This window comes from Ascaphus truei, chromosome 12 (genome assembly GCF_040206685.1).
Source record: "Ascaphus truei isolate aAscTru1 chromosome 12, aAscTru1.hap1, whole genome shotgun sequence".
In the NCBI taxonomy this organism is placed as follows: Eukaryota; Metazoa; Chordata; class Amphibia; order Anura; family Ascaphidae; genus Ascaphus; species Ascaphus truei.
Window position 1 is genome coordinate 46,725,593 of NC_134494.1, and position 20,319 is coordinate 46,745,911.

Genomic DNA, 20,319 nt, shown 5'->3' on the forward strand with positions numbered 1-20,319 from the left:
TGGATAAAGGTTGAAAAAGTATCATGTTTTTGTGTTATTTGTTTGATCAGGTTATCTGTATTTATTATTAGGAACTAGATTAAGATCTAATTACATTTTAGGTTGGAAATGTGTGAAAATCCTAATTGGTTCACAACTTTTTCTCGCCACTGTATATATGGTTTGTTCTGTTTCTCTCCCCTCTCTAGCTCAGTATGATCACTGGTTGAAGTGTAAAGGTCAGCTCCCTCCCGTCTAACACATGCAGCCTTCTAAGCATGAGAGGTAAGGAGTCTATACAGGACAGAAAACATAAGTGTGAGAGTAACCGGCAAGGGGAAATAAATAAACCTGCACACAGACGGCTATGATAATATATCATCAGCCCTCGTCTCCTCAATGCTGGTAGAACGCCTTCCGAAGGATCTTCCAGGTACTGCAGTTACAAGCCTCTTGTACACATTACTCCAACCCATAGCCCTGATGAAGTTCGCATAATGCCATGTTCTCCGCCGGCAAGCACATATCTCTATGCACAAGTCATTGATGAGGCGACCTGGTTACTTTGGACTCCTCCAGTGGCATCTCTCATCCCTGAAAATCAGCATGCTAGCCGCTTTTTCACATGGCGGACCCCTTACCATTGCAGTTCTGACTGCTGTGTAGATTCTTCCATTGACTGCCAGGGAGCCGTTTTCCAACATGCAGCGGGAGCTTGTCCTCTTCTTTCCGGGCAGCCGGGCGTCCTGTGCTGCAGAGTTGTTACTCCAACATGCATTTTTTACGCTCCTTTTCTGAGTGCATTGCCTGTCGACTTTTTTATTTTTCTATAAATGTAATTTTAGCTTTCCCGCTATGGAGCCTGCGCTTGTTTTTTTGCTTTCAGATAGATTATATCACATCTTCTTACCAAAATATACCTTTCTTGTATTTTTCACGACGACTGTGCATGACAATCGGGTAGAAGACAACTTTCTGCTGGGTCATACGCAGGACAGGTGACGCTATTGACTTGAACAGATCAGGCGTGATGTCCCACATCACAGCTTCGGGATTCCTGGCCTATGGTGTACAAAAGGTGCCCCTTTCCTCCCACTACTTCAGTTGTACGTCTATCAAAAACAGGACAAGAGGGGAAAAAAATAAAAAGACCGCAAAGGGACAGGTGCTACCCATGCACTTTACATGGAGGGGCTACAAGACATCAAAATACCAGTATCTTTACTTTAGCATCTTTATTATAACGGCGACGTCCCAAAGTAAAACAGATTGGAAGGAGATATAAGGAGGGTTTGAAGAATGAATCTCCCAAAGCGCTGTTGATGCCAGCACATATAAAACGTGTAATGTTTGGTAAACGTCTGGGAGGAAACCGCTGATTGCTTTGCATAGCTGCTCTGGTTACCGGCCTCTTCCATTGTCCCTCTTTTATTTTAATTGATGTATTTGTATTCATAATTTGGCAAGACTCTTATAATAACTTTTGAAACTACAACATGCTTCCCGAGAACGGAGGAGGATAAATAGGCCTCTTGATTTCTTTGGCTCGTTCCTTCCAGACACATTTAATGCTCTCAACATCAAAAAAAAAAAAAAAAGTATAGACTTTTCCCAAATAATTTTTCGAATTTGGGACAAAAGATGGTCCATGATTTCTTGGCTGTGCGAAATGTAGGAATTGTTTTTAGCATTAGATTGTCTTGGAGAATAATAATAATAATAAAGCTTGTGGGGATCTCGGGCTTAATGCATGAAGTTCAATTCCTTTTCTAGCTGAAGTAATCACTGTTACTATATTACTTTTTGCAGAAGCGGGACCAACTTCCAGCGCGCTGGGGTGTTGCAGTAAATTAAGCCGCAGCCAGCCGACAGGCAGGTATCCTACCTTTGCCCCAACGCAGTGTCCTACTCGCTACATGGGAGCGGGGAACGTATCAGACATTACTGTCCTGGAGAATCCCTGCCAGAAGAGCGTCAATCTAACTCTACACCGTGATCTTGTCTGGGCCGTTTTAATCAATGCTATTTGTTCTGGCAGACATGCGTTTCCACCTTGAAAGACAAACCATTTGAGAGGGTGCTTATTATAACGCAACCTTCCTAATGCATGTTTGACACATTTAGCAGAGTAGCCAGGAGACAATGAGTTACATACAGCTTAGGCGATTGATGGGCTTAAAGTTTTGCAGTGAAATTGGGCCACCCGTCATAGCTGGTAGGACAGTCAACTGAAGTAGCAGAGACAAAGCGGACCTGTGTCCTACCTCCAGCTGGAAGTGGCCCAATACCCCCTTGTTCTGTCCTGTCAGAGGGACCCCAGAGAAAATAACATATATATTACCTGTAAGACATCGCAGAAATAGATCCTGGCATCACCTCCCAACACCTCAGGAACAGAGGCCAGCATCACCTGTACCCTGTAAAACACCCTAGGGACTGTCCTGTATCACCGGCACCCTGTGAAACACCCTAGGGACAGTCCTGCATCACCAGCACCCTGTGAAACACCCTAGGGACAGTCCTGCATCACCGGCACCCTGTGAAACACCCTAGGGACAGTCCTGCATCACCAGCACCCTGTGAAACACCCTAGGGACAGTCCTGCATCACCGGCACCCTGTGAAACACCCTAGGGACAGTCCTGCATTACTGCCCCTTGTGAAACAGTCCAAAGTCACCTCCAAGCCTGGATGCAAGTTGTTCAATTGGGTGCATAAGGTTTCAGGATTTGTGCCCAAAGGGTTTATTAAAATGACCACACATCACATGACATCTGGTTGGATAAACTTTATTGAAACTTCATTTACAAAACCATAGAATGTATATGAAGTGCTATATGCAAAATAGAAAAAAACCGAAACAGCATAAAAAACCCACCCAGTACCAGTTAAACCTCCCTGGTAAGAAACAATGATCCAGAGGCGCAAAAAATAATAATCCACATCATTCACCGACACTACGCCCCTTACACGCTCTTCCTATCAGATTAATAATTGGTCCAAAGCCATAATCCCCAATAAGAAATGTCACTTCCTGTATGCTGCCGGGTCAACAGTAACTTTTGCATCCGACAATTCGGACTTCTAGTCTTTCCTGAAACTTTTTAGAGACACTGTTCGCCTAACAATATAAGGGAGCGCAAGGAATTTATTTGCCAAGCAAAATGTGCCTTTTTGGGAACGGCCTTTTGCAGCAAGACGTGGCACAGCATTGTAGGGGAAAGCAATCTTTATATGAGCTTTAATGATGGACACTTAGTCTGTTTGTAAAGCACTTGGTTAAAGGATGGAACACACTAGAACCTGTGCATGCATCTTAAAGCGCGCACATCTCGTGCGTGTTGGCAATACTGCAGGAATGTGCGAGGGCTGCAGGGAGCACAGCTTGAGATGTGACGTTAGCCGAATTTCATTACAGCAGATACAAGAAGCCGCGACAAACACGTGTGCGTGGGCGCGAATATCCTACAATCTCCCGACCACCAGAGGAGCCGGCGCAGCAAAGAGTCGCAGCCCCGCACGGCACGGGGGTTCACTCCCCAACACGCAGGCGCACAATGCATCACATTCTCCAATATTGGTCACTGAAGATGCAAAGCAATGGAAATTTAGCAATGTAAAATCACATCCCTTCATACAGCTCCCCTTATAGTAAGACAGAATCCCAAACGTAATGCAGAGCAGCTCACGGCCGCCGAAGTGAACGGAAAGGCCGCGCACTCACAGAAGCGACACAGAAGCCCTGTTGGTCAGCAGCATGATTCAGAAGAAGCAATTGTACTATGTTAACATAGCACAGGTGGGAGGTGGGGGGCAGGGGGAGCAAAGGATTGAACCCTTTTAGATGCTCGGGGCCCAGAAAAAGGTTTGCTTTCCAATGCAGTGAATGTAAACACCCGGACCTCGCCTTCCCCTCCCCTCACATAGGGCGGCATTAGCAGGTAGAGGTGGTTTGGCTTAAATAGATGAGAGCCAATGAGGAGAGAGAGTGAGGAGAGAGAGTGAGGAGCCAGCTGTCAGCATGAGACACGCTCCACATGTCTCTGCTCATTGCAAGACAAACCTGCATTGAAAGCACATTAGCAGCCAAGGGGTTAAAAATTGAATTACCGTATGTTTGCCAACCGGCAGCATAAACTGCGCATTAAAAAATGGATTACAGGCAAAAGGTGACACGGTGTGCTCATTTGCATGTCATTTCCCAGAATCCCTTGCTGCAGTGGGAGCACTGTATGCTAGGTGATAATGGTGAAAGGCGGGGCTGCAGACCTGTCTAAGACATGTGAATGTGCTCACAAGTGACCTTTTTATTTGATAAAATGCAAAAACAAACACCATTCCTTCTCCAAAAGGAAAAAATAAAATAAACCATGATTTGTAGTGTAATAATCCAGCTCGACTGATTATGGCAAAAGCGCAGAGAGAGAGGGGGGCCTGCGGTGCAGCGGCAGAGCCAGCGCATTGCAGGAGCCTCTCGCAGCGAGGGCATTAGGGTAAGATACGGTGGCAGGTGTTTTACTGCCTCAGTTCCACATAATTCGCTGGGAACAGCCCGAAACGGTCTTTACAGAAGCCTCGCCACCAGCCCTCGTCAATCATCTCAATGTTGGTGATTACGTCATCGGGGTCGAAGGAGATCTCATCATCGCCAGCTGGGGACACGAGAGAAACGTCACAAAGTGGTGTATTGGTGTGACAACAGTGACCGGACAGCAGGAGCCCATCGCAGGCTTTTAGCCCATTAATATGGAGCCAGTCTCTCGCACTCTGGTTTCACTCACCTGCCTGATAGTCGTACAAGGCAATGGCTGTAATTCCCAGGTCCCCTTCATATTCAGCGTAGGTATTTTCCACTAGAACAAGTTACAATATTTATACTGGCATCAGTTTGTACGTCACGGGCAGTAACAGCTATATAGCACCACCCGTCTATGCAACGGCCAAGCTCCCACATGGCTGTGAACTGGCGCATACCAGTACAGGGGCCTGCCATCGAACCACCAGGACACGCCCGAACACTTCACCTGCAATTTATGTTTACGTCTCATGTAAAATCTTATTCACCCCACTTTAACCTCTTCTCTGCCAGAAGCAACAGGCAATGCTTAGTATGTTTAATGTGGCAATTACAGGGTTAACTTGTGGGTGGATACTGGAGACACGTGCATTGCCTTGTTTGCTTCAGCATAGAAGGGGTAAATACGATACGGAGACTACACCTGCCCCTTGCAGAATATTTGGCACAGTATCATACCGTCTTGGTAATCCCTTTCTGCCGTCTCGTACACGGCTTCTGTCTCGGGAGCAGGCTCCTTGAGGATCACAGGCTTTTTGCGGCTCACAGGCTCCTCGTAGTCTGCATCTCCTTCTGTATATATGGGCTCAGGTGGCACAGGCGCCCTCACCGGCTTCTCCTCATACACATGGTGCGCGTCCTGCAGAGAGTCACAGCTCAAACACAAGCCTGCATGTGTCCCCAAGTGCGCCTCACTCAGTGCATCCTGCAGTCACAGCTCAAACACAAGCCTGCATGTGTCCCCAAGTGCGCCTCACTCAGTGCATCCTGCAGTCACTGCTCAAACACAAGCCTGCATGTGTCCCCAAGTGCGCCTCACTCAGTGCATCCTGCAGTCACAGCTCAAACACAAGCCTGCATGTGTCCCCAAGTGCGCCTCACTCAGTGCATCCTGCAGTCACTGCTCAAACACAAGCCTGCATGTGTCCCCAAGTGCCCCTCACTCAGTGTGCATCCTGCAGTCACTGCTCAAACACAAGCCTGCATGTGTCCCCAAGTGCGCCTCACTCAGTGCATCCTGCAGTCACAGCTCAAACACAAGCCTGCATGTGTCCCCAAGTGCGCCTCACTCAGTGCATCCTGCAGTCACTGCTCAAACACAAGCCTACATGTGTCCCCAAGTGCGCCTCACTCAGTGCATCCTGCAGTCACAGCTCAAACACAAGCCTGCATGTGTCCCCAAGTGCGCCTCACTCAATGCATCCTGCAGTGACTGCTCAAACACAAGCCTGCATGTGTCCCCAAGTGCGCCTCACTCAATGCATCCTGCAGTCACTGCTCAAACACAAGCCTGCATGTGTCTCCAAGTGCGCCTCACTCAATGCATCCTGCAGTGACTGCTCAAACACAAGCCTGCATGTGTCCCCAAGTGCGCCTCACTCAATGCATCCTGCAGTGACTGCTCAAACACAAGCCTGCATGTGTCCCCAAGTGCGCCTCACTCAATGCATCCTGCAGTGACTGCTCAAACACAAGCCTGCATGTGTCCCCAAGTGCGCCTCACTCAATGCATCCTGCAGTGACTGCTCAAACACAAGCCTGCATGTGTCTCCAAGTGCGCCTCACTCAATGCATCCTGCAGTCACTGCTCAAACACAAGCCTGCATGTGTCCCCAAGTGCGCCTCACTCAATGCATCCTGCAGTGACTGCTCAAACACAAGCCTGCATGTGTCCCCAAGTGCGCCTCACTCAATGCATCCTGCAGTCACTGCTCAAACACAAGCCTGCATGTGTCTCCAAGTGCGCCTCACTCAATGCATCCTGCAGTGACTGCTCAAACACAAGCCTGCATGTGTCCCCAAGTGCGCCTCACTCAATGCATCCTGCAGTGACTGCTCAAACACAAGCCTGCATGTGTCCCCAAGTGCGCCTCACTCAATGCATCCTGCAGTGACTGCTCAAACACAAGCCTGCATGTGTCCCCAAGTGCGCCTCACTCAATGCATCCTGCAGTGACTGCTCAAACACAAGCCTGCATGTGTCCCCAAGTGCGCCTCACTCAATGCATCCTGCAGTCACTGCTCAAACACAAGCCTGCATGTGTCCCCAAGTGCCACTCACTCAGTGTGCATCCTGCAGAGCGTCACAGCTCAAACACAAGCCTACATGTGTCCCCAAGTGCCCCTCACTCACTCAGTCTCAGGGAAAAAGATCCCTAAATTAGGAAGACCTGTGGTTCTCATCTCCCAGTCAGGGAGCAGAGAGAGTTCAATTCAGCTGCAAGAATGTAATCTTAACCCTCTTGTGCCAAAGACCCCACGTCAGCTCCAGTTTAATTCCGATTTTACAGCTCCAAAACAAAACCCGTACAGGAACACAAACAGAGCTAGGCCACAAGTCTGTGTGCAAGTGGGGTTCAGGAAATGACTCCTAACCCCAAGACTCCCCATAACCATGTTTTCAGTAACCGTTTCAGCAACCTGCAAGTGTTGACGCTTCATTCTACACTTCTCCCTGTATCTGTAAAATAAATTACCCACCGATTAGGAAGAGGAGGGATCAGATGCCTCTGCCCCAAAGAACTACCTAGTTCCCTGTAGAGCTCGGTATTCTGCTCTGCTTGCAGACCTCATGTAATGATAGGGTTAACACTTTTACACTGAATTGTAAAAGTCTTTATACTCTTAACGCTTCTTTATTTTAATTCATCGCTGGATCTTTGGTTTCTGATTGCAGTAACAGGTAAGAGGTTCTACAGCAGCCTCCCTGTGACCAGCTCTCACACATGGATTGTCGGCAAGAAGGTCTCCCTGGGAGCACAAACAGAGCTGTGCAGCGATCCAGATCTGCAGTGCACACGCTGCTCCTAAAATCAACTGCAATCTGGCTCTCACAGGCCCAACCAGACATTCCCTGGTTCATTTTGTGCTTTTCAGGGGGAAATCGCTGAGCCCTCTGCAGAGCTACCGAATTAAAAAGGTCAACCCGTTCCACAGGAAAAAAATCACTAAATAATGACGGTCAGACGTGGTGCCAAGTCTGTGCGGAGTCCCCGGGAGTGTCTACTGATACTAAGAACCAGAAAACTTCAAAAACACACTTCGAGTGATCAGAGAAAAGGGATTCTGGGTAAGTGGAATAATGAAAGCAAATGTGCGGAATAATGAAAGGGAAGAGACTTCCTATCACAGAAGAGACTGAGACTGCCAATGCGACAATCAGGTAAAAAATAATGAAAATGTAAACGTGTAGAAGACAGATTAAGAATAACAATAAATGTAGGTAGGTGCAGAGTATCCGTAACCGCAATAATCAGTCAGATAATCCCCACGGAGGCAGCTATAGTGATGAGATACAGGCGGTGTCTGAGAAGCGCTTACCAGAGTATTCCTATTGGTTAATGTCAGGTGAATCGGTACGTGAAGCGCTCACCTCATACACAGGGCTGGTCGGTACTACCTCCATCACAGGTTTGGGTCTCGGGGATGAAGGGGGGGATGGAGTTTTAGCTTTCTTTTGGTCCTTTATAAAAAAAAAAAAAAAAATACATTAAAGAAAAGTCTGTGCAACTGATCAGTGACAGAGTCACACGCCAGAATGTCCCTCACATTGTAACGGTGAGGGGAACGGACTTCAAATGCTGTTATAGTGAAGCTGCATGCGCAATAAGTGTCACAACCCATCACCCTGATAACGGCTGCCGTATGCCGCGGAGACGGACATTTCTGGCTAATTAAAATGTATGAATACAGAGCTTGATCCAAGATGGATCAAGAAAGGTCCCCCAAATATTGCACTCGTCCAAACTCAATATGTATGTATAGTATTTTCCCTATGCACCTCCTATGCCATTCTTAATATACCTTACCTATACATCAATTTATTAAGGTTGAGCGGATAGTATCTATTTCTGTGTTAATTAAAATGTATGTAATAGTCTGTGCTGCCCTCATCCTTCCCCAGTAAGGGCCACTAACCCACGCAACCCAGAGCCTCAGATTAGCTCATACAGAAAGTAACAGCCACGTGCATCTGACCTCCAGTTTCCTCCGCGCCTGCGCCTGCTCCTGCCTCTCTTGTTCCATTCTCTGCGCCTTCTCCGTGTCGGATTTCTTCCGGTCCTCCAGCGCTTTGTCCTTCGCCATGTTCTCAAAGTTCGCTCGGATGCTGCTGGCTTTGTTTCCTTCTGTCAGAGAAACAGACAAACTGTGGTAAGTCTTGTGTTCTGCTCAAGGATGTCTCCTCTCTACCCCCTTGTGTGTCTAAAGCCCTCTCCCGCCTTAAACCCTTCCCACTGACTGCCCCAGGAGAAATCCACCTGCAATCGCAACCTAAAACATTTCTATGTTCTATGCACGTTACATACCGACTTCTACCGGTCGTGTGCGCTGATATGTCGGAGCGACTTTCTCTATGTCTTCAAAGGATGATGCCGCCTGTAACCAGAAGCACAAAGAAAGACTATGTACTCTGTGCAATACTGTCGCGGACATTAAACAGCATCCACTTTATCACTGATCGACACACAAAACAAAATGCATAGGAAACCCCACAACTTACACTAAAACTTTCATAAGTGGAGCAGATTCAGTGTTAACACGAGAAATGTATATATAGAAGAGACACACACTTGGGACTTTGCTCCTTAGATTACATATACAACATGTCGCTAGCCGTTACCTTGTCCATGCGATCTTTCTCTACACCGTACTTTCCACCAAATCCCTTCGCGTAATCTGAAATACGGTGCGACAGTCCAATTATTATATTAGTGACAGTCCAATTATTAAATCACCGACAAAGTCAAACAAGATCAGAAATCCGTATCTCAAGTGAAGAAACCCGATACTTTAGACCAACGTGTTTATATTTACTTCTCTCTGTACAGAGAGCAAAGAGAAAACAACGTGTTACCTTTGTGTGGGTACCCAAGGGTGGAGGTGTGCAGACTCTTCATGGTCACTGCGATTACCTTTGTGTGGGACACATTTCCTGCTCAGTCCAATATGGGGGAAGCAGCACGAGAGGTATTCTATTAACTATCCAACAGACATCGAATAAAAGATACCCCATCACAAGGGTATCTATCCTTCCACCTGCACTTACTTAAACCTGGTCTTATGTAGTATAGCTGTGTCCTGCTTTTCTCCATTGGCTTTCCAATCAATGTTATGAATACATCTAGAGATGCTGCGGCCGTTATTCGAACATATCACGCGTTGTATACCTCGGAATACCCGTGTCATAGCGTGTCATTACCGCGTGTTGTATACCTCGGAATACCCGTGTCATGGCGCGTCATTACCGCGTGTTGTATACCTCGGAATACCCGTGTCATGGCGCGTCATTACCGCGTGTTGTATACCTCGGAATACCCACGTCATGGCGCATCATTACCGCGTGTTGTATACCTCGGAATACCCACGTTATGGCGCATCATTACCGCGTGTTGTATACCTCGGAATACCCACGTCATGGCGCATCATTACCGCGTGTTGTATACCTCGGAATACCCACGTCATGGCGCATCATTACCGCGTGTTGTATACCTCGGATTACCCACGTCATGGCGCATCATTACCGCGTGTTGTATACCTCGGATTACCCACGTCATGGCGCATCATTACCGCGTGTTGTATACCTCGGAATACCCACGTCATGGCGCATCATTACCGCGTCTTGTATACCTCGGAATACCCGTGTCATAGCGTGTCATTACCGCGTGTGGTATACCTAGGAATACCCGTGTCATGGCGCTTCATTACCGCGTGTTGTATACCTCGGAATACCCACGTCATGGCGCGTCATTACCGCATGTTATATACCTCGGAATACCCACGTCATGGCGCTTCATTACCGCGTGTTGTATACCTCGGATTACCCACGTCATGGCGCATCATTACCGCGTGTTGTATACCTCGGAATACCCACGTCATGGCGCATCATTACCGCGTGTTGTATACCTCGGATTACCCACGTCATGGCGCATCATTACCGCGTGTTGTATACCTCGGAATACCCATGTCATGGCGCGTCATTACCGCGTGTTGTATACCTCGGAATACCCATGTCATAGCGTGTCATTACCGCGTGTTGTATACCTCGGATTACCCACGTCATGGCGCATCATTACCGCGTGTTGTATACCTCGGATTACCCACGTCATGGCGCATCATTACCGCGTGTTGTATACCTCGGAATACCCATGTCATGGCGCGTCATTACCGCGTGTTGTATACCTCGGAATACCCATGTCATAGCGTGTCATTACCGCGTGTTGTATACCTCGGATTACCCACGTCATGGCGCTTCATTACCGCGTGTTGTATACCTCGGAATACCCACGTCATGGCGCATCATTACCGCGTGTTGTATACCTCGGAATACCCGTGTCATGGCGCTTCATTACCGTGTGTTGTATACCTCGGATTACCCACGTCATGGCGCGTCATTACCGCGTGTTGTATACCTCGGAATACCCGTGTCATGGCGCTTCATTACCGCGTGTTGTATACCTCGGAATACCCACGTCATGGCGCATCATTACCGCGTGTTGTATACCTCGGAATACCCGTGTCATGGCGCTTCATTACCGCGTGTTGTATACCTCGGATTACCCACGTCATGGCGCATCATTACCGCGTGTTGTATACCTCGGATTACCCACGTCATGGCGCGTCATTACCGCGTGTTGTATACCTCGGAATACCCACGTCATGGCGCATCATTACCGCGTGTTGTATACCTCGGATTACCCACGTCATGGCGCATCATTACCGCGTGTTGTATACCTCGGAATACCCGTGTCATGGCGCATCATTACCACGTGTTGTATACCTCGGAATACCCACGTCATGGCGCATCATTACCGCGTGTTGTATACCTCGGATTACCCACGTCATGGCGCATCATTACCGCGTGTTGTATACCTCGGATTACCCACGTCATGGCGCATCATTACCGCGTGTTAACTCGTGTTTTATAGAGTTCAGAAAATGGCATTTGTGTTCTGGTTTTTAAACAACTGCAAATTTTCACAGTACTGTACTGTACTCATTACAATTCAATCATTTCTGCCACGGAAACGTGAAGCTTTGCACCCAAAGAAATTGGGATCCATGAAATTCAAACAAAGCAACCGCGTGACTGGCCGCGTGGAGTACAGCTGCGCACACGGAAACGGCGCCGTGATATGTTCGAATAATGATTCTCAGTAGTAGGCTGCACATCTTCATTCCCAGACTGGGGCAGAGCTCACCATGACGGTGACTGTTCTGCTGTCACTAAGTGATCCGGAGCTCACCATGACGGTGACTGTTCCGCTGTCACTAAGTGATCCGGAGCTCACCATCACGGGGACTGTTCCGCTGTCACTAAGTGATCCGGAGCTCACCCTCACGGGGACTGTTCCGCTGTCACTAAGTGATCTGGAGCTCACCCTCACGGGGACTGTTCCGCTGTCACTAAGTGATCTGGAGCTCACCCTCACGGGGACTGTTCCGCTGTCACTAAGTGATCCGGAGCTCACCCTCACGGGACTGTTCCACTGTCACTAAGTGATCCGGAGCTCACCATGACGGTGACTGTTCCGCTGTCACTAAGTGATCCGGAGCTCACCCCCACGGAGACTGCTCTGCTGTCACTAAGTGATCCGGAGCTCACCGTCACGGGGACTGTTCCGCTGTCACTAAATGATCCAGAGCTCACCATGACGGTGACTGCTCTGCTGCCACTAAGTGATCCAGAGCTCACCCTCAACACCATGAATTGCTATACGCGGGAAACGCGTTGTGTGTTGCTGGTGCCTCTCTAGGGGTCGGTCCCCTGTATGATCCATTAAAGTAATTTATTTTTTATATGTGAGCCCCCTCTGGATCTCTTTTTGCTGTGGACGGTGCTCCGTTTTCCTTCTTCCTCTTTGCTGCTTACCCTCACGGGGACTGTTCCGCTGTCACTAAGTGATCCGGAGCTCACCATCACGGGGACTGTTCCGCTGTCACTAAGTGATCCGGAGCTCACCATCACGGGGACTGTTCCGCTGTCACTAAGTGATCCGGAGCTCACCCGCACGGGGACTGTTCTGCTGTCACTAAGTGATCCGGAGCTCACCCTCACAGGGACTGTTCTGCTGTCACTAAGTGATCCGGAGCTCACCCTCACGGGGACTGTTCCGCTGTCACTAAGTGATCTGGAGCTCACCCTCATGGGGACTGTTCCGCTGTCACTAAGTGATCTGGAGCTCACCATGACGGTGACTGTTCCTCTGTCACTAAGTGATCTGGAGCTCACCCTCACGGGGACTGTTCCGCTGTCACTAAGTGATCCGGAGCTCACCCTCACGGGGACTGTTCCACTGTCACTAAGTGATCCGGAGCTCACCATGACGGTGACTGTTCCGCTGTCACTAAGTGATCCGGAGCTCACCCCCACGGAGACTGCTCTGCTGTCACTAAGTGATCCGGAGCTCACCGTCACGGGGACTGTTCCGCTGTCACTAAATGATCCAGAGCTCACCATGACGGTGACTGCTCTGCTGCCACTAAGTGATCCAGAGCTCACCCTCAACACCATGAATTGCTATACGCGGGAAACGCGTTGTGTGTTGCTGGTGCCTCTCTAGGGGTCGGTCCCCTGTATGATCCATTAAAGTAATTTATTTTTTATATGTGAGCCCCCTCTGGATCTCTTTTTGCTGTGGACGGTGCTCCGTTTTCCTTCTTCCTCTTTGCTGCTCACCCTCACGGTGACTGTTCCGCTATCTCCAAGTGATCGGTATTCTTGCTCCCAAATACAGGACCCATTTTCAAACTTACATCCGAGACAAATTCTTGCAACCCCAGGATTAATGGACAGGGCGTAGATTAGTGTAGGATATTTCATGGAAGACTTTCCTCTCATTCAGATGTGAATAGCTCCCTGGTGTACAGAGATGGCGAGCATAATTCACTGTCACTACATGTACAGACTGACCATTTCCCTGGTAAAAGATTACCCCCGTTCTAAGCATGTCAGAGACTGTGTCTCCCCTCACCTCAGAAAGCTAAGAAAGTTATTATTGCTCTTTTTGAATAACCAATGTAATTATGTTCCTCAGGTGGAATAGACGACGACTGAAAGAAATACGTTTCTTTAGCAGCAAGTTCAGACATCCCGTGCCGAAGAAACAAAAATGCAGTCATGTATATCGCAGAAACCGAGGATACACACAGACCCCATAACGTTCATGAACACTTGTGCAGTTTAAGGATCAAGGCAATTTTAGCACCAACCAATAAATTTTTATCCTGGCCATTGTTACAAAGCAGTTTGCTCCATTTTTACCCGCAGCTTGCACCTTGGGGAGAGTCAGCAGGAGGAGTTACATGGTGCACATGTTATAATGAGATGTATCACATTCTGCGTCTCTGCCCCACTTGCACCTTGGGGAGAGTCAGTAGGAGGAGTTGGGGGGAGTTACATGGTGCACAGATTATAATGAGATGTATCACATTCTACGTCTCTGTCCCAGCTTGCACCTTGGGGAGAGTCAGTAGGAGGAGTTGGGGGGAGTTACATGGTGCACAGATTATAATGAGATGCATCAAATTCTAGATCTCTGCCCCAGCTTGCACCTTGGGGAGAGTCAGTAGGAGGAGTTGGGGGAGTTACATGGTGCACAGATTATAATGAGATGTATCACATTCTGCGTCTCTGTCCCAGCTTGCACCTCGGGGAGAGTCAGTAGGAGGAGTTGGGGGGAGTTACATGGTGCACAGATTATAATGAGATGCATCAAATTCTACATCTTTGCCCCAGCTTGCACCTTGGGGAGAGTCAGTAGGGGGAGTTGGGGGGAGTTACATGGTGCACAGATTATAATGAGATGTATCACATTCTGCGTCTCTGCCCCACTTGCACCTTGGGGAGAGTCAGTAGGAGGAGTTGGGGGGAGTTACATGGTGCACAGATTATAATGAGATGCATCACATTCTGCGTCTCTGCCCCAGATGGCACCTTGGGGGTGTCAGTAGGAGGAGCTGGTGGGGGGGGGGGGGGGGGAGTTACATGGGGCACAGATTAGAATGAGATGCATCACATTCTGCTTCTGTGAACCATTCTAAAATTCTGCATCAGATCAAAGAAACGTTTTTTGTTTTTTTTTACATAAGGTTGCTAAAAACGGAGCTCTGAGTCAAAATAAACGTCTCTATGTTGAATCCGATAATGAAATACTCTGAGAGGAGTCTATGTATCAGTCTACCTAGTGGTACTTTGGTCAGAGTTCTGCAGCTGTGCCAACCACCACCACGTGTGTAAGAAACCTCACCAGCAGTTAGTGTGAAGAAAACTCCCAATTACCACGCTGGGAAAAGCATGACAGGAACGGTTACAGCATATCACACAGGAACGGTTACAGCATATCACACAGGAACGGTTACAGCATATCACACAGGAACGGTTACAGCATATCACACAGGAACGGTTACAGCATATCACACAGGAGACAGACAGTGCTGACAATTAGGGACAGGAGGTAAGAGACAGAAACCCAAACCATGTACCTTTTTGCGACTCGTGCAGTTGCACTTTCTCCTGATGATCCCAGCCAAGTGCACACTTGTCCTGTCTGTCTGTCTGTACACCAAACTTTCCTCCAAACCCTTTCACATAGTCTACGCACACAGAAATCCACATGCCGTTAAACAGGAAACAGGCATGATGGGCACATATCCCCCCCCATCCCCCCGCCGTAATCAGAATGTATGATTTGGGATTACATTTAACATAGGTTGAATTTGATGGTCGTATGTCGTTTTTCAACCTCATCTACTATGAGACTATGCAAAGATGCAATTATCTCACTGCTGGACCATCCAGCAGTGACAGGGTTAAGGCGGTGTAGTAATGATGGGAAACACCCGAATGCAAGGGGAAATGTCCATGTATGTTTGTAACATGCATGTCAGAGATCCCGCCAAGCTTAACCCACACAACATGCAGCACACACAGGAATGTTACATTGTATTCATCTCCAAACATGTAAGAAACCAGGAACCAGAACCAAAGCAGCAGGAGTCCTCACCCTGCGTTTAGAGAGGCAGTCCCACCTGCGGCCCAAGAGACCAGTGGTGGTGGCGTGTTTAAGCGGTGACATGTATAGGTGCTGACAGTTTAATAAATCAGACATGTAAAGGATTTGTAAATATTGTTTTTTCATTGCCAACAACCTGACACACTTGTGTGATACAGGAGGTTGAACCAGCTGTCTGAGTAGGTTTACTGGCTCTGCACTTCTTTAACTCGGGCTGTGTTGGAACGCACGCAGGTATATGAATATAGGGCTCCATGTTAAAATGGGCAAGAAGCAAAAGGTGACACGGAGTGCACATTTGCATGTCATTACCCTGGCTGCAGTGGAAGCACTGTGTGCCAAGAGATAATGGGGAAAGGCGGGGTTACTGAGCTGTCCGAGACGTGAGTGTGCTGCTCACAGGTGATATTTTTATTTGCGTTAAACTGTACAGGGGGGGGGGGGGCGTCACAATTTTTTTTACCCATCATAACTTTATTTAAAAAAAAAAAATTAAACTTCTAAAGTTTCCATAAGAAAATGCTTAGGAGGCCTTATGATCGTTACCCCAGTCTTTTTGAGGTGGGACTGCATGTTGCTGTATGGGCAAGTAAAATGGTTGACCCAAACTGCTTAATTGTTTAAGCGAATTATCCTGCCATCATTACGGTAACATAGGGTCCTTACACTATACAAACTTCATTTTATTCACAGGAAGCAAAGAAATTTCCATTGTATTGTGAGGCTGGAGGCAAATTTTCTAAGGGAACCCCATGACAGGGGTAAATAATAATGTAATGTGGGTCTGCATGTAGCACAGCATGTAACTTCTCTCTGCATCGCTGCAGAAGTGGATGCGCCCCCCCCGAGGAAGGGATTGTGCGCCCCCCCCCCCCCGAGGAAGGGATTGTGCGCCGCCCCCCCCCCCCCCCCCGAGGAAGGGATTGTGCGCCCCCCCCCCCCCAGGAAGGGATTGTGCGCCGCCCCCCCCCCCCCAAGGAAGGGATTGTGTGCCCCCCGAGGAAGGGATTGTGCGCCGCGGCCCCCCCCCGAGGAAGGGATTGTGCGCCCCCCCCCCCCGAGGAAGGGATTGTGCACCCCCCCCCCCGAGGAAGGGATTGTGCGCCCCCCCCCCCCCCGAGGAAGGGATTGTGCGCCCCCCCCCCCAAGGAAGGGATTGTGCGCCCCCCCCCAGGAAGGGATTGTGCGCCCCCCCCCGAGGAAGGGATTGTGCGCCCCCCCCGAGGAAGGGATTGTGCGCCCCCCCCGAGGAAGGGATTGTGCGCCCCCCCGAGGAAGGGATTGTGCCCCCCCCCGAGGAAGGGGATTGTGCGCCCCCCCGAGGAAGGGATTGTGCGCCCCCCCGAGGAAGGGATTGTGCGCCCCCTATCCCCCCGAGGAAGGGATTGTGCGCCCCCTATCCCCCCGAGGAAGGGATTGTGCGCCCCCTATCCCCCCGAGGAAGGGATTGTGCGCCACCCCCCCGAGGAAGGGATTGTGCGCCCCCCCGAGGAAGGGATTGTGCGCCCCCCCGAGGAAGGGATTGTGCGCCCCCCCCGAGGAAGGGATTGTGCGCCCCCCCCCCGAGGAAGGGATTGTGCGCCCCCCCCCGAGGAAGGGATTGTGCGCCCCCCCCCCCGAGGAAGGGATTGTGCGCCCCCCCCCCCGAGGAAGGGATTGTGCGCCCCCCCCCCCGAGGAAGGGATTGTGTGCCCCCCCGAGGAAGGGATAGTGCGCCCCCACGTCTCACATGTAATGCATGTCCCCACATGACCCTTGGCACAAGGTGTGTGCGTTTGGCGTCACTTTTTTAATGATATTGCATCACTGAAGACCAATGAGTTATTACACGAGTACCAATGATACTCGATCTAGTTCCCGTTGGGTCTTTGCCTCCCCGACTGCCCTGTGTTTGGAACACATACACCGTACATATTTGTATGGATGTCTGTACACACGTGAAGCATATTACTGTGTGTTCATAACCCCAAACATTGTGTCTTCTGCAGTTGGCAAAGTTAAAAACATTTCGAACCTTTCTGGGACTCGTGCTTCTCGGTCTTCCCCTGATATTCGAACCCCACGGCACTCTTGTCCACATTGTCTTTGTCAACACCGTATTTACCACCAAAGCCTTTGGAATAATCTAAGAAAGAGCAGAATGTGATGTGTGGGTAATGGGTGTTACTGCATCGAGATGCACAGGAGGCAAATAACCTACAAAAACCTATTGGACCCAAATCCAGAGGTGCATGTGACCAATCAGGTGCTAGATTCGGGTTCTAATGCAGTCACGTCCCACACTGTATTTTCTTTAATAGGCTTCAAAATAGATGTAGGTGGGAGGTGCACTGAATTGTCAGTAATTGCTAACCAATAGTTCCAATATAATTAGTATTCGTGATGCCAACCTCTGTTGCAGGCCCACTAACCAAAGATCCATAAAAGTGGTTACAATCACTGATCTGCAGAATCAATATTGTTTTGGTAGATGCTTGTAACGGATGATAGGGACCCTGTTCCTCCAAAACATTGAACCTTTCTAACAGAGCCAAACAAAGACTACCGTACGTACATTGGTATAGAACATCAGACAGTGCGACCACTATCTGGATCTGCGATTTAGCACTTTCCTCTGACAGCCACGTGAGCCGGGGAACATCGGCCCATTTCTTTAATCTCACGATGTTAGACCGCGCTATACATCCTATTTCTGATACCCAGAGACCTCGCACGGAGTGCGGATCCATCCTCTGTTCCGCCGAGGTTTCCCTCGGACGCTCACCTTTCTGGGACTCGTGCTTCTCAGTCTTGCCCTGGTAATCGAACCCGACGGCACTTTTATCCACGCGGTCGGCCTGCACGCCGTACTTCCCCCCGAAGCCGGTGGAATAATCTAAGGAGAAGAATTAAACCTTTGAGAACCCACAAAGCCAAAAACAAGGGCAGGGCCGTGGAGTCGGGTCACTTTCTTTACACATTGGAATTGGTTTATAAGCAAGCGACGAATGCAAATACTCAGTTTTAGACATTTTTCCATCCCAGATAAAACCGACGCTGCGTAGCAGAGTTTTCCAGTTCTTCTCTATAACTGAATATACAAAACCAGAACTAAATATTATTCCAAGCATGAAAATGGGAAGTATTAAGGACGAGTTTCTGTCCCAGGCAACCCTTAAAAATAGTGAAAGTGTCTTGATTTTGCAAGTCTTCTCTCATGCATAGAGCGATGCTGGGAGCCTTGTCTGGTACCCAGACGGTTACAGGAGTGAGGTACCTCCAGGCAAGACATCCCGTCCCATGCCTCACTATGACACACACCTTTCTGGGACTCGTGCTTCTCGGTCTTGCCCTTGTAATCGAAGCCAACGGCACTTTTATCCACGCGGTCGGCCTGCACGCCGTATTTACCGCCGAAGCCGCTGGTGTAATCTGAACGAAGAGTAAAGACAAACCAAGAAAGGCCCTTTAAGAAAACGCAAAAAAAATAACTGTCCACATCTGACCACTAAAATGCAACCCCTGCAAGAATAGGACAACAGGTCACACACAAAACCGTAATCACGGCTGGTGATTGATCATGTAGGTTATATCTGTTTGTGGATATAAGTATTTTCCAGCGGGTGATTTATCAGGTCCAGTCAGGAGCCGCCCTGAGCTGTATTGGGAGGGAGAGCCGGGGAGGGGGGGAGGGAGGCGCAAGGTACATAGCCGGGGGGGGGGGGGCGCGCATTGCGGGGGAGCAAGGCATTGTAGTGTATAACCAGCACAGGGATCGGTGGCCTAACCTTTCTGGGATGCATGTTTCTCAGTCTTCCCCTGGTACTCGAAGCCCATAGCAGACTGTAATAGAAATAAAACGGTGTAAATCAGGAGTTTTATATACACTCAAAAGTGTTTAAGCTGCGAGGCAACCAACAGTAAAATAAGAGAAAGAATCCAACTATAAACATACAATAAGCGCTAAAACCTAAATAATCTATACCATTAAGGTAAAATAGTGCCTAATGCACAATGTGTGTGTGTACCAAGTGAACAAATCAAATGTGAATATAAAATAAAATGTAAGTGAAATACCTTTTAAAGGAGAGGTCAATTAGATAAGGCTGCCCAGGGGATCCAACATCTAATAGAAAGGAGAAAACCTGGGCACTGCGGATTTCTGCTAAGAAAATGTGTTTGTGAGCCAAAGATGTACAGCGTTTCGGCCTAACGTCATACATCTTTGGCTCACAAATACATTTTCTAAGCAGAAATCCGCAGTGCCCGGGTTTTCCCCTTTCTATTAGATGTTGGAGTACCTCACAGACTCCTGAACCAGGAGCAGCGGTATTTATATTTCTTTTTGCTTTTGGGGAGTGCAGCATTACTCTACAAATTTGCCCAGGGGATCCAGCACACAAGCACGTGCTCTCAGATGAACTTGTTACAATGGATAAACAGAGAGGGATAAAATGCAGACCCTATTTTCCCCCTCTGTTTATCAACAGTAAAATAAACCTGATCACATAACCGTCTGACTGTGGTGGACATAGGTCTTTTTTCCATCCCCATG

The 20,319-nt window shown here is 48.7% G+C and overlaps 1 protein-coding gene across 5 annotated transcripts in view; it reads right to left on the reverse strand.

Annotated features, from left to right (window-relative positions):
• Positions 1-2,751: 2,751 nt before the first annotated feature.
• Positions 2,752-20,319, reverse strand: part of CTTN (cortactin) — a 34,910-nt gene continuing 17,342 nt past the window's right edge. For 2 of the 5 annotated variants that reach the window (XM_075567617.1, XM_075567620.1), the window contains exons 7-18: positions 19,553-19,607; positions 19,086-19,196; positions 18,550-18,660; positions 17,800-17,910; positions 15,256-15,366; positions 9,395-9,450; positions 9,081-9,150; positions 8,752-8,900; positions 8,147-8,236; positions 5,233-5,413; positions 4,760-4,831; positions 2,752-4,630 (exon numbers count right to left, since the gene is read on the reverse strand). In XM_075567617.1, coding sequence (XP_075423732.1) covers positions 4,494-4,630; positions 4,760-4,831; positions 5,233-5,413; positions 8,147-8,236; positions 8,752-8,900; positions 9,081-9,150; positions 9,395-9,450; positions 15,256-15,366; positions 17,800-17,910; positions 18,550-18,660; positions 19,086-19,196; positions 19,553-19,607 — 1,254 coding nt within the window. In that variant the 3' untranslated portion in view covers positions 2,752-4,493. The remainder of the gene's footprint in view (positions 4,631-4,759; positions 4,832-5,232; positions 5,414-8,146; positions 8,237-8,751; positions 8,901-9,080; positions 9,151-9,394; positions 9,451-15,255; positions 15,367-17,799; positions 17,911-18,549; positions 18,661-19,085; positions 19,197-19,552; positions 19,608-20,319) is intronic. The other 3 variants (XM_075567619.1, XM_075567618.1, XM_075567621.1) reach the window with 3 other exon arrangements.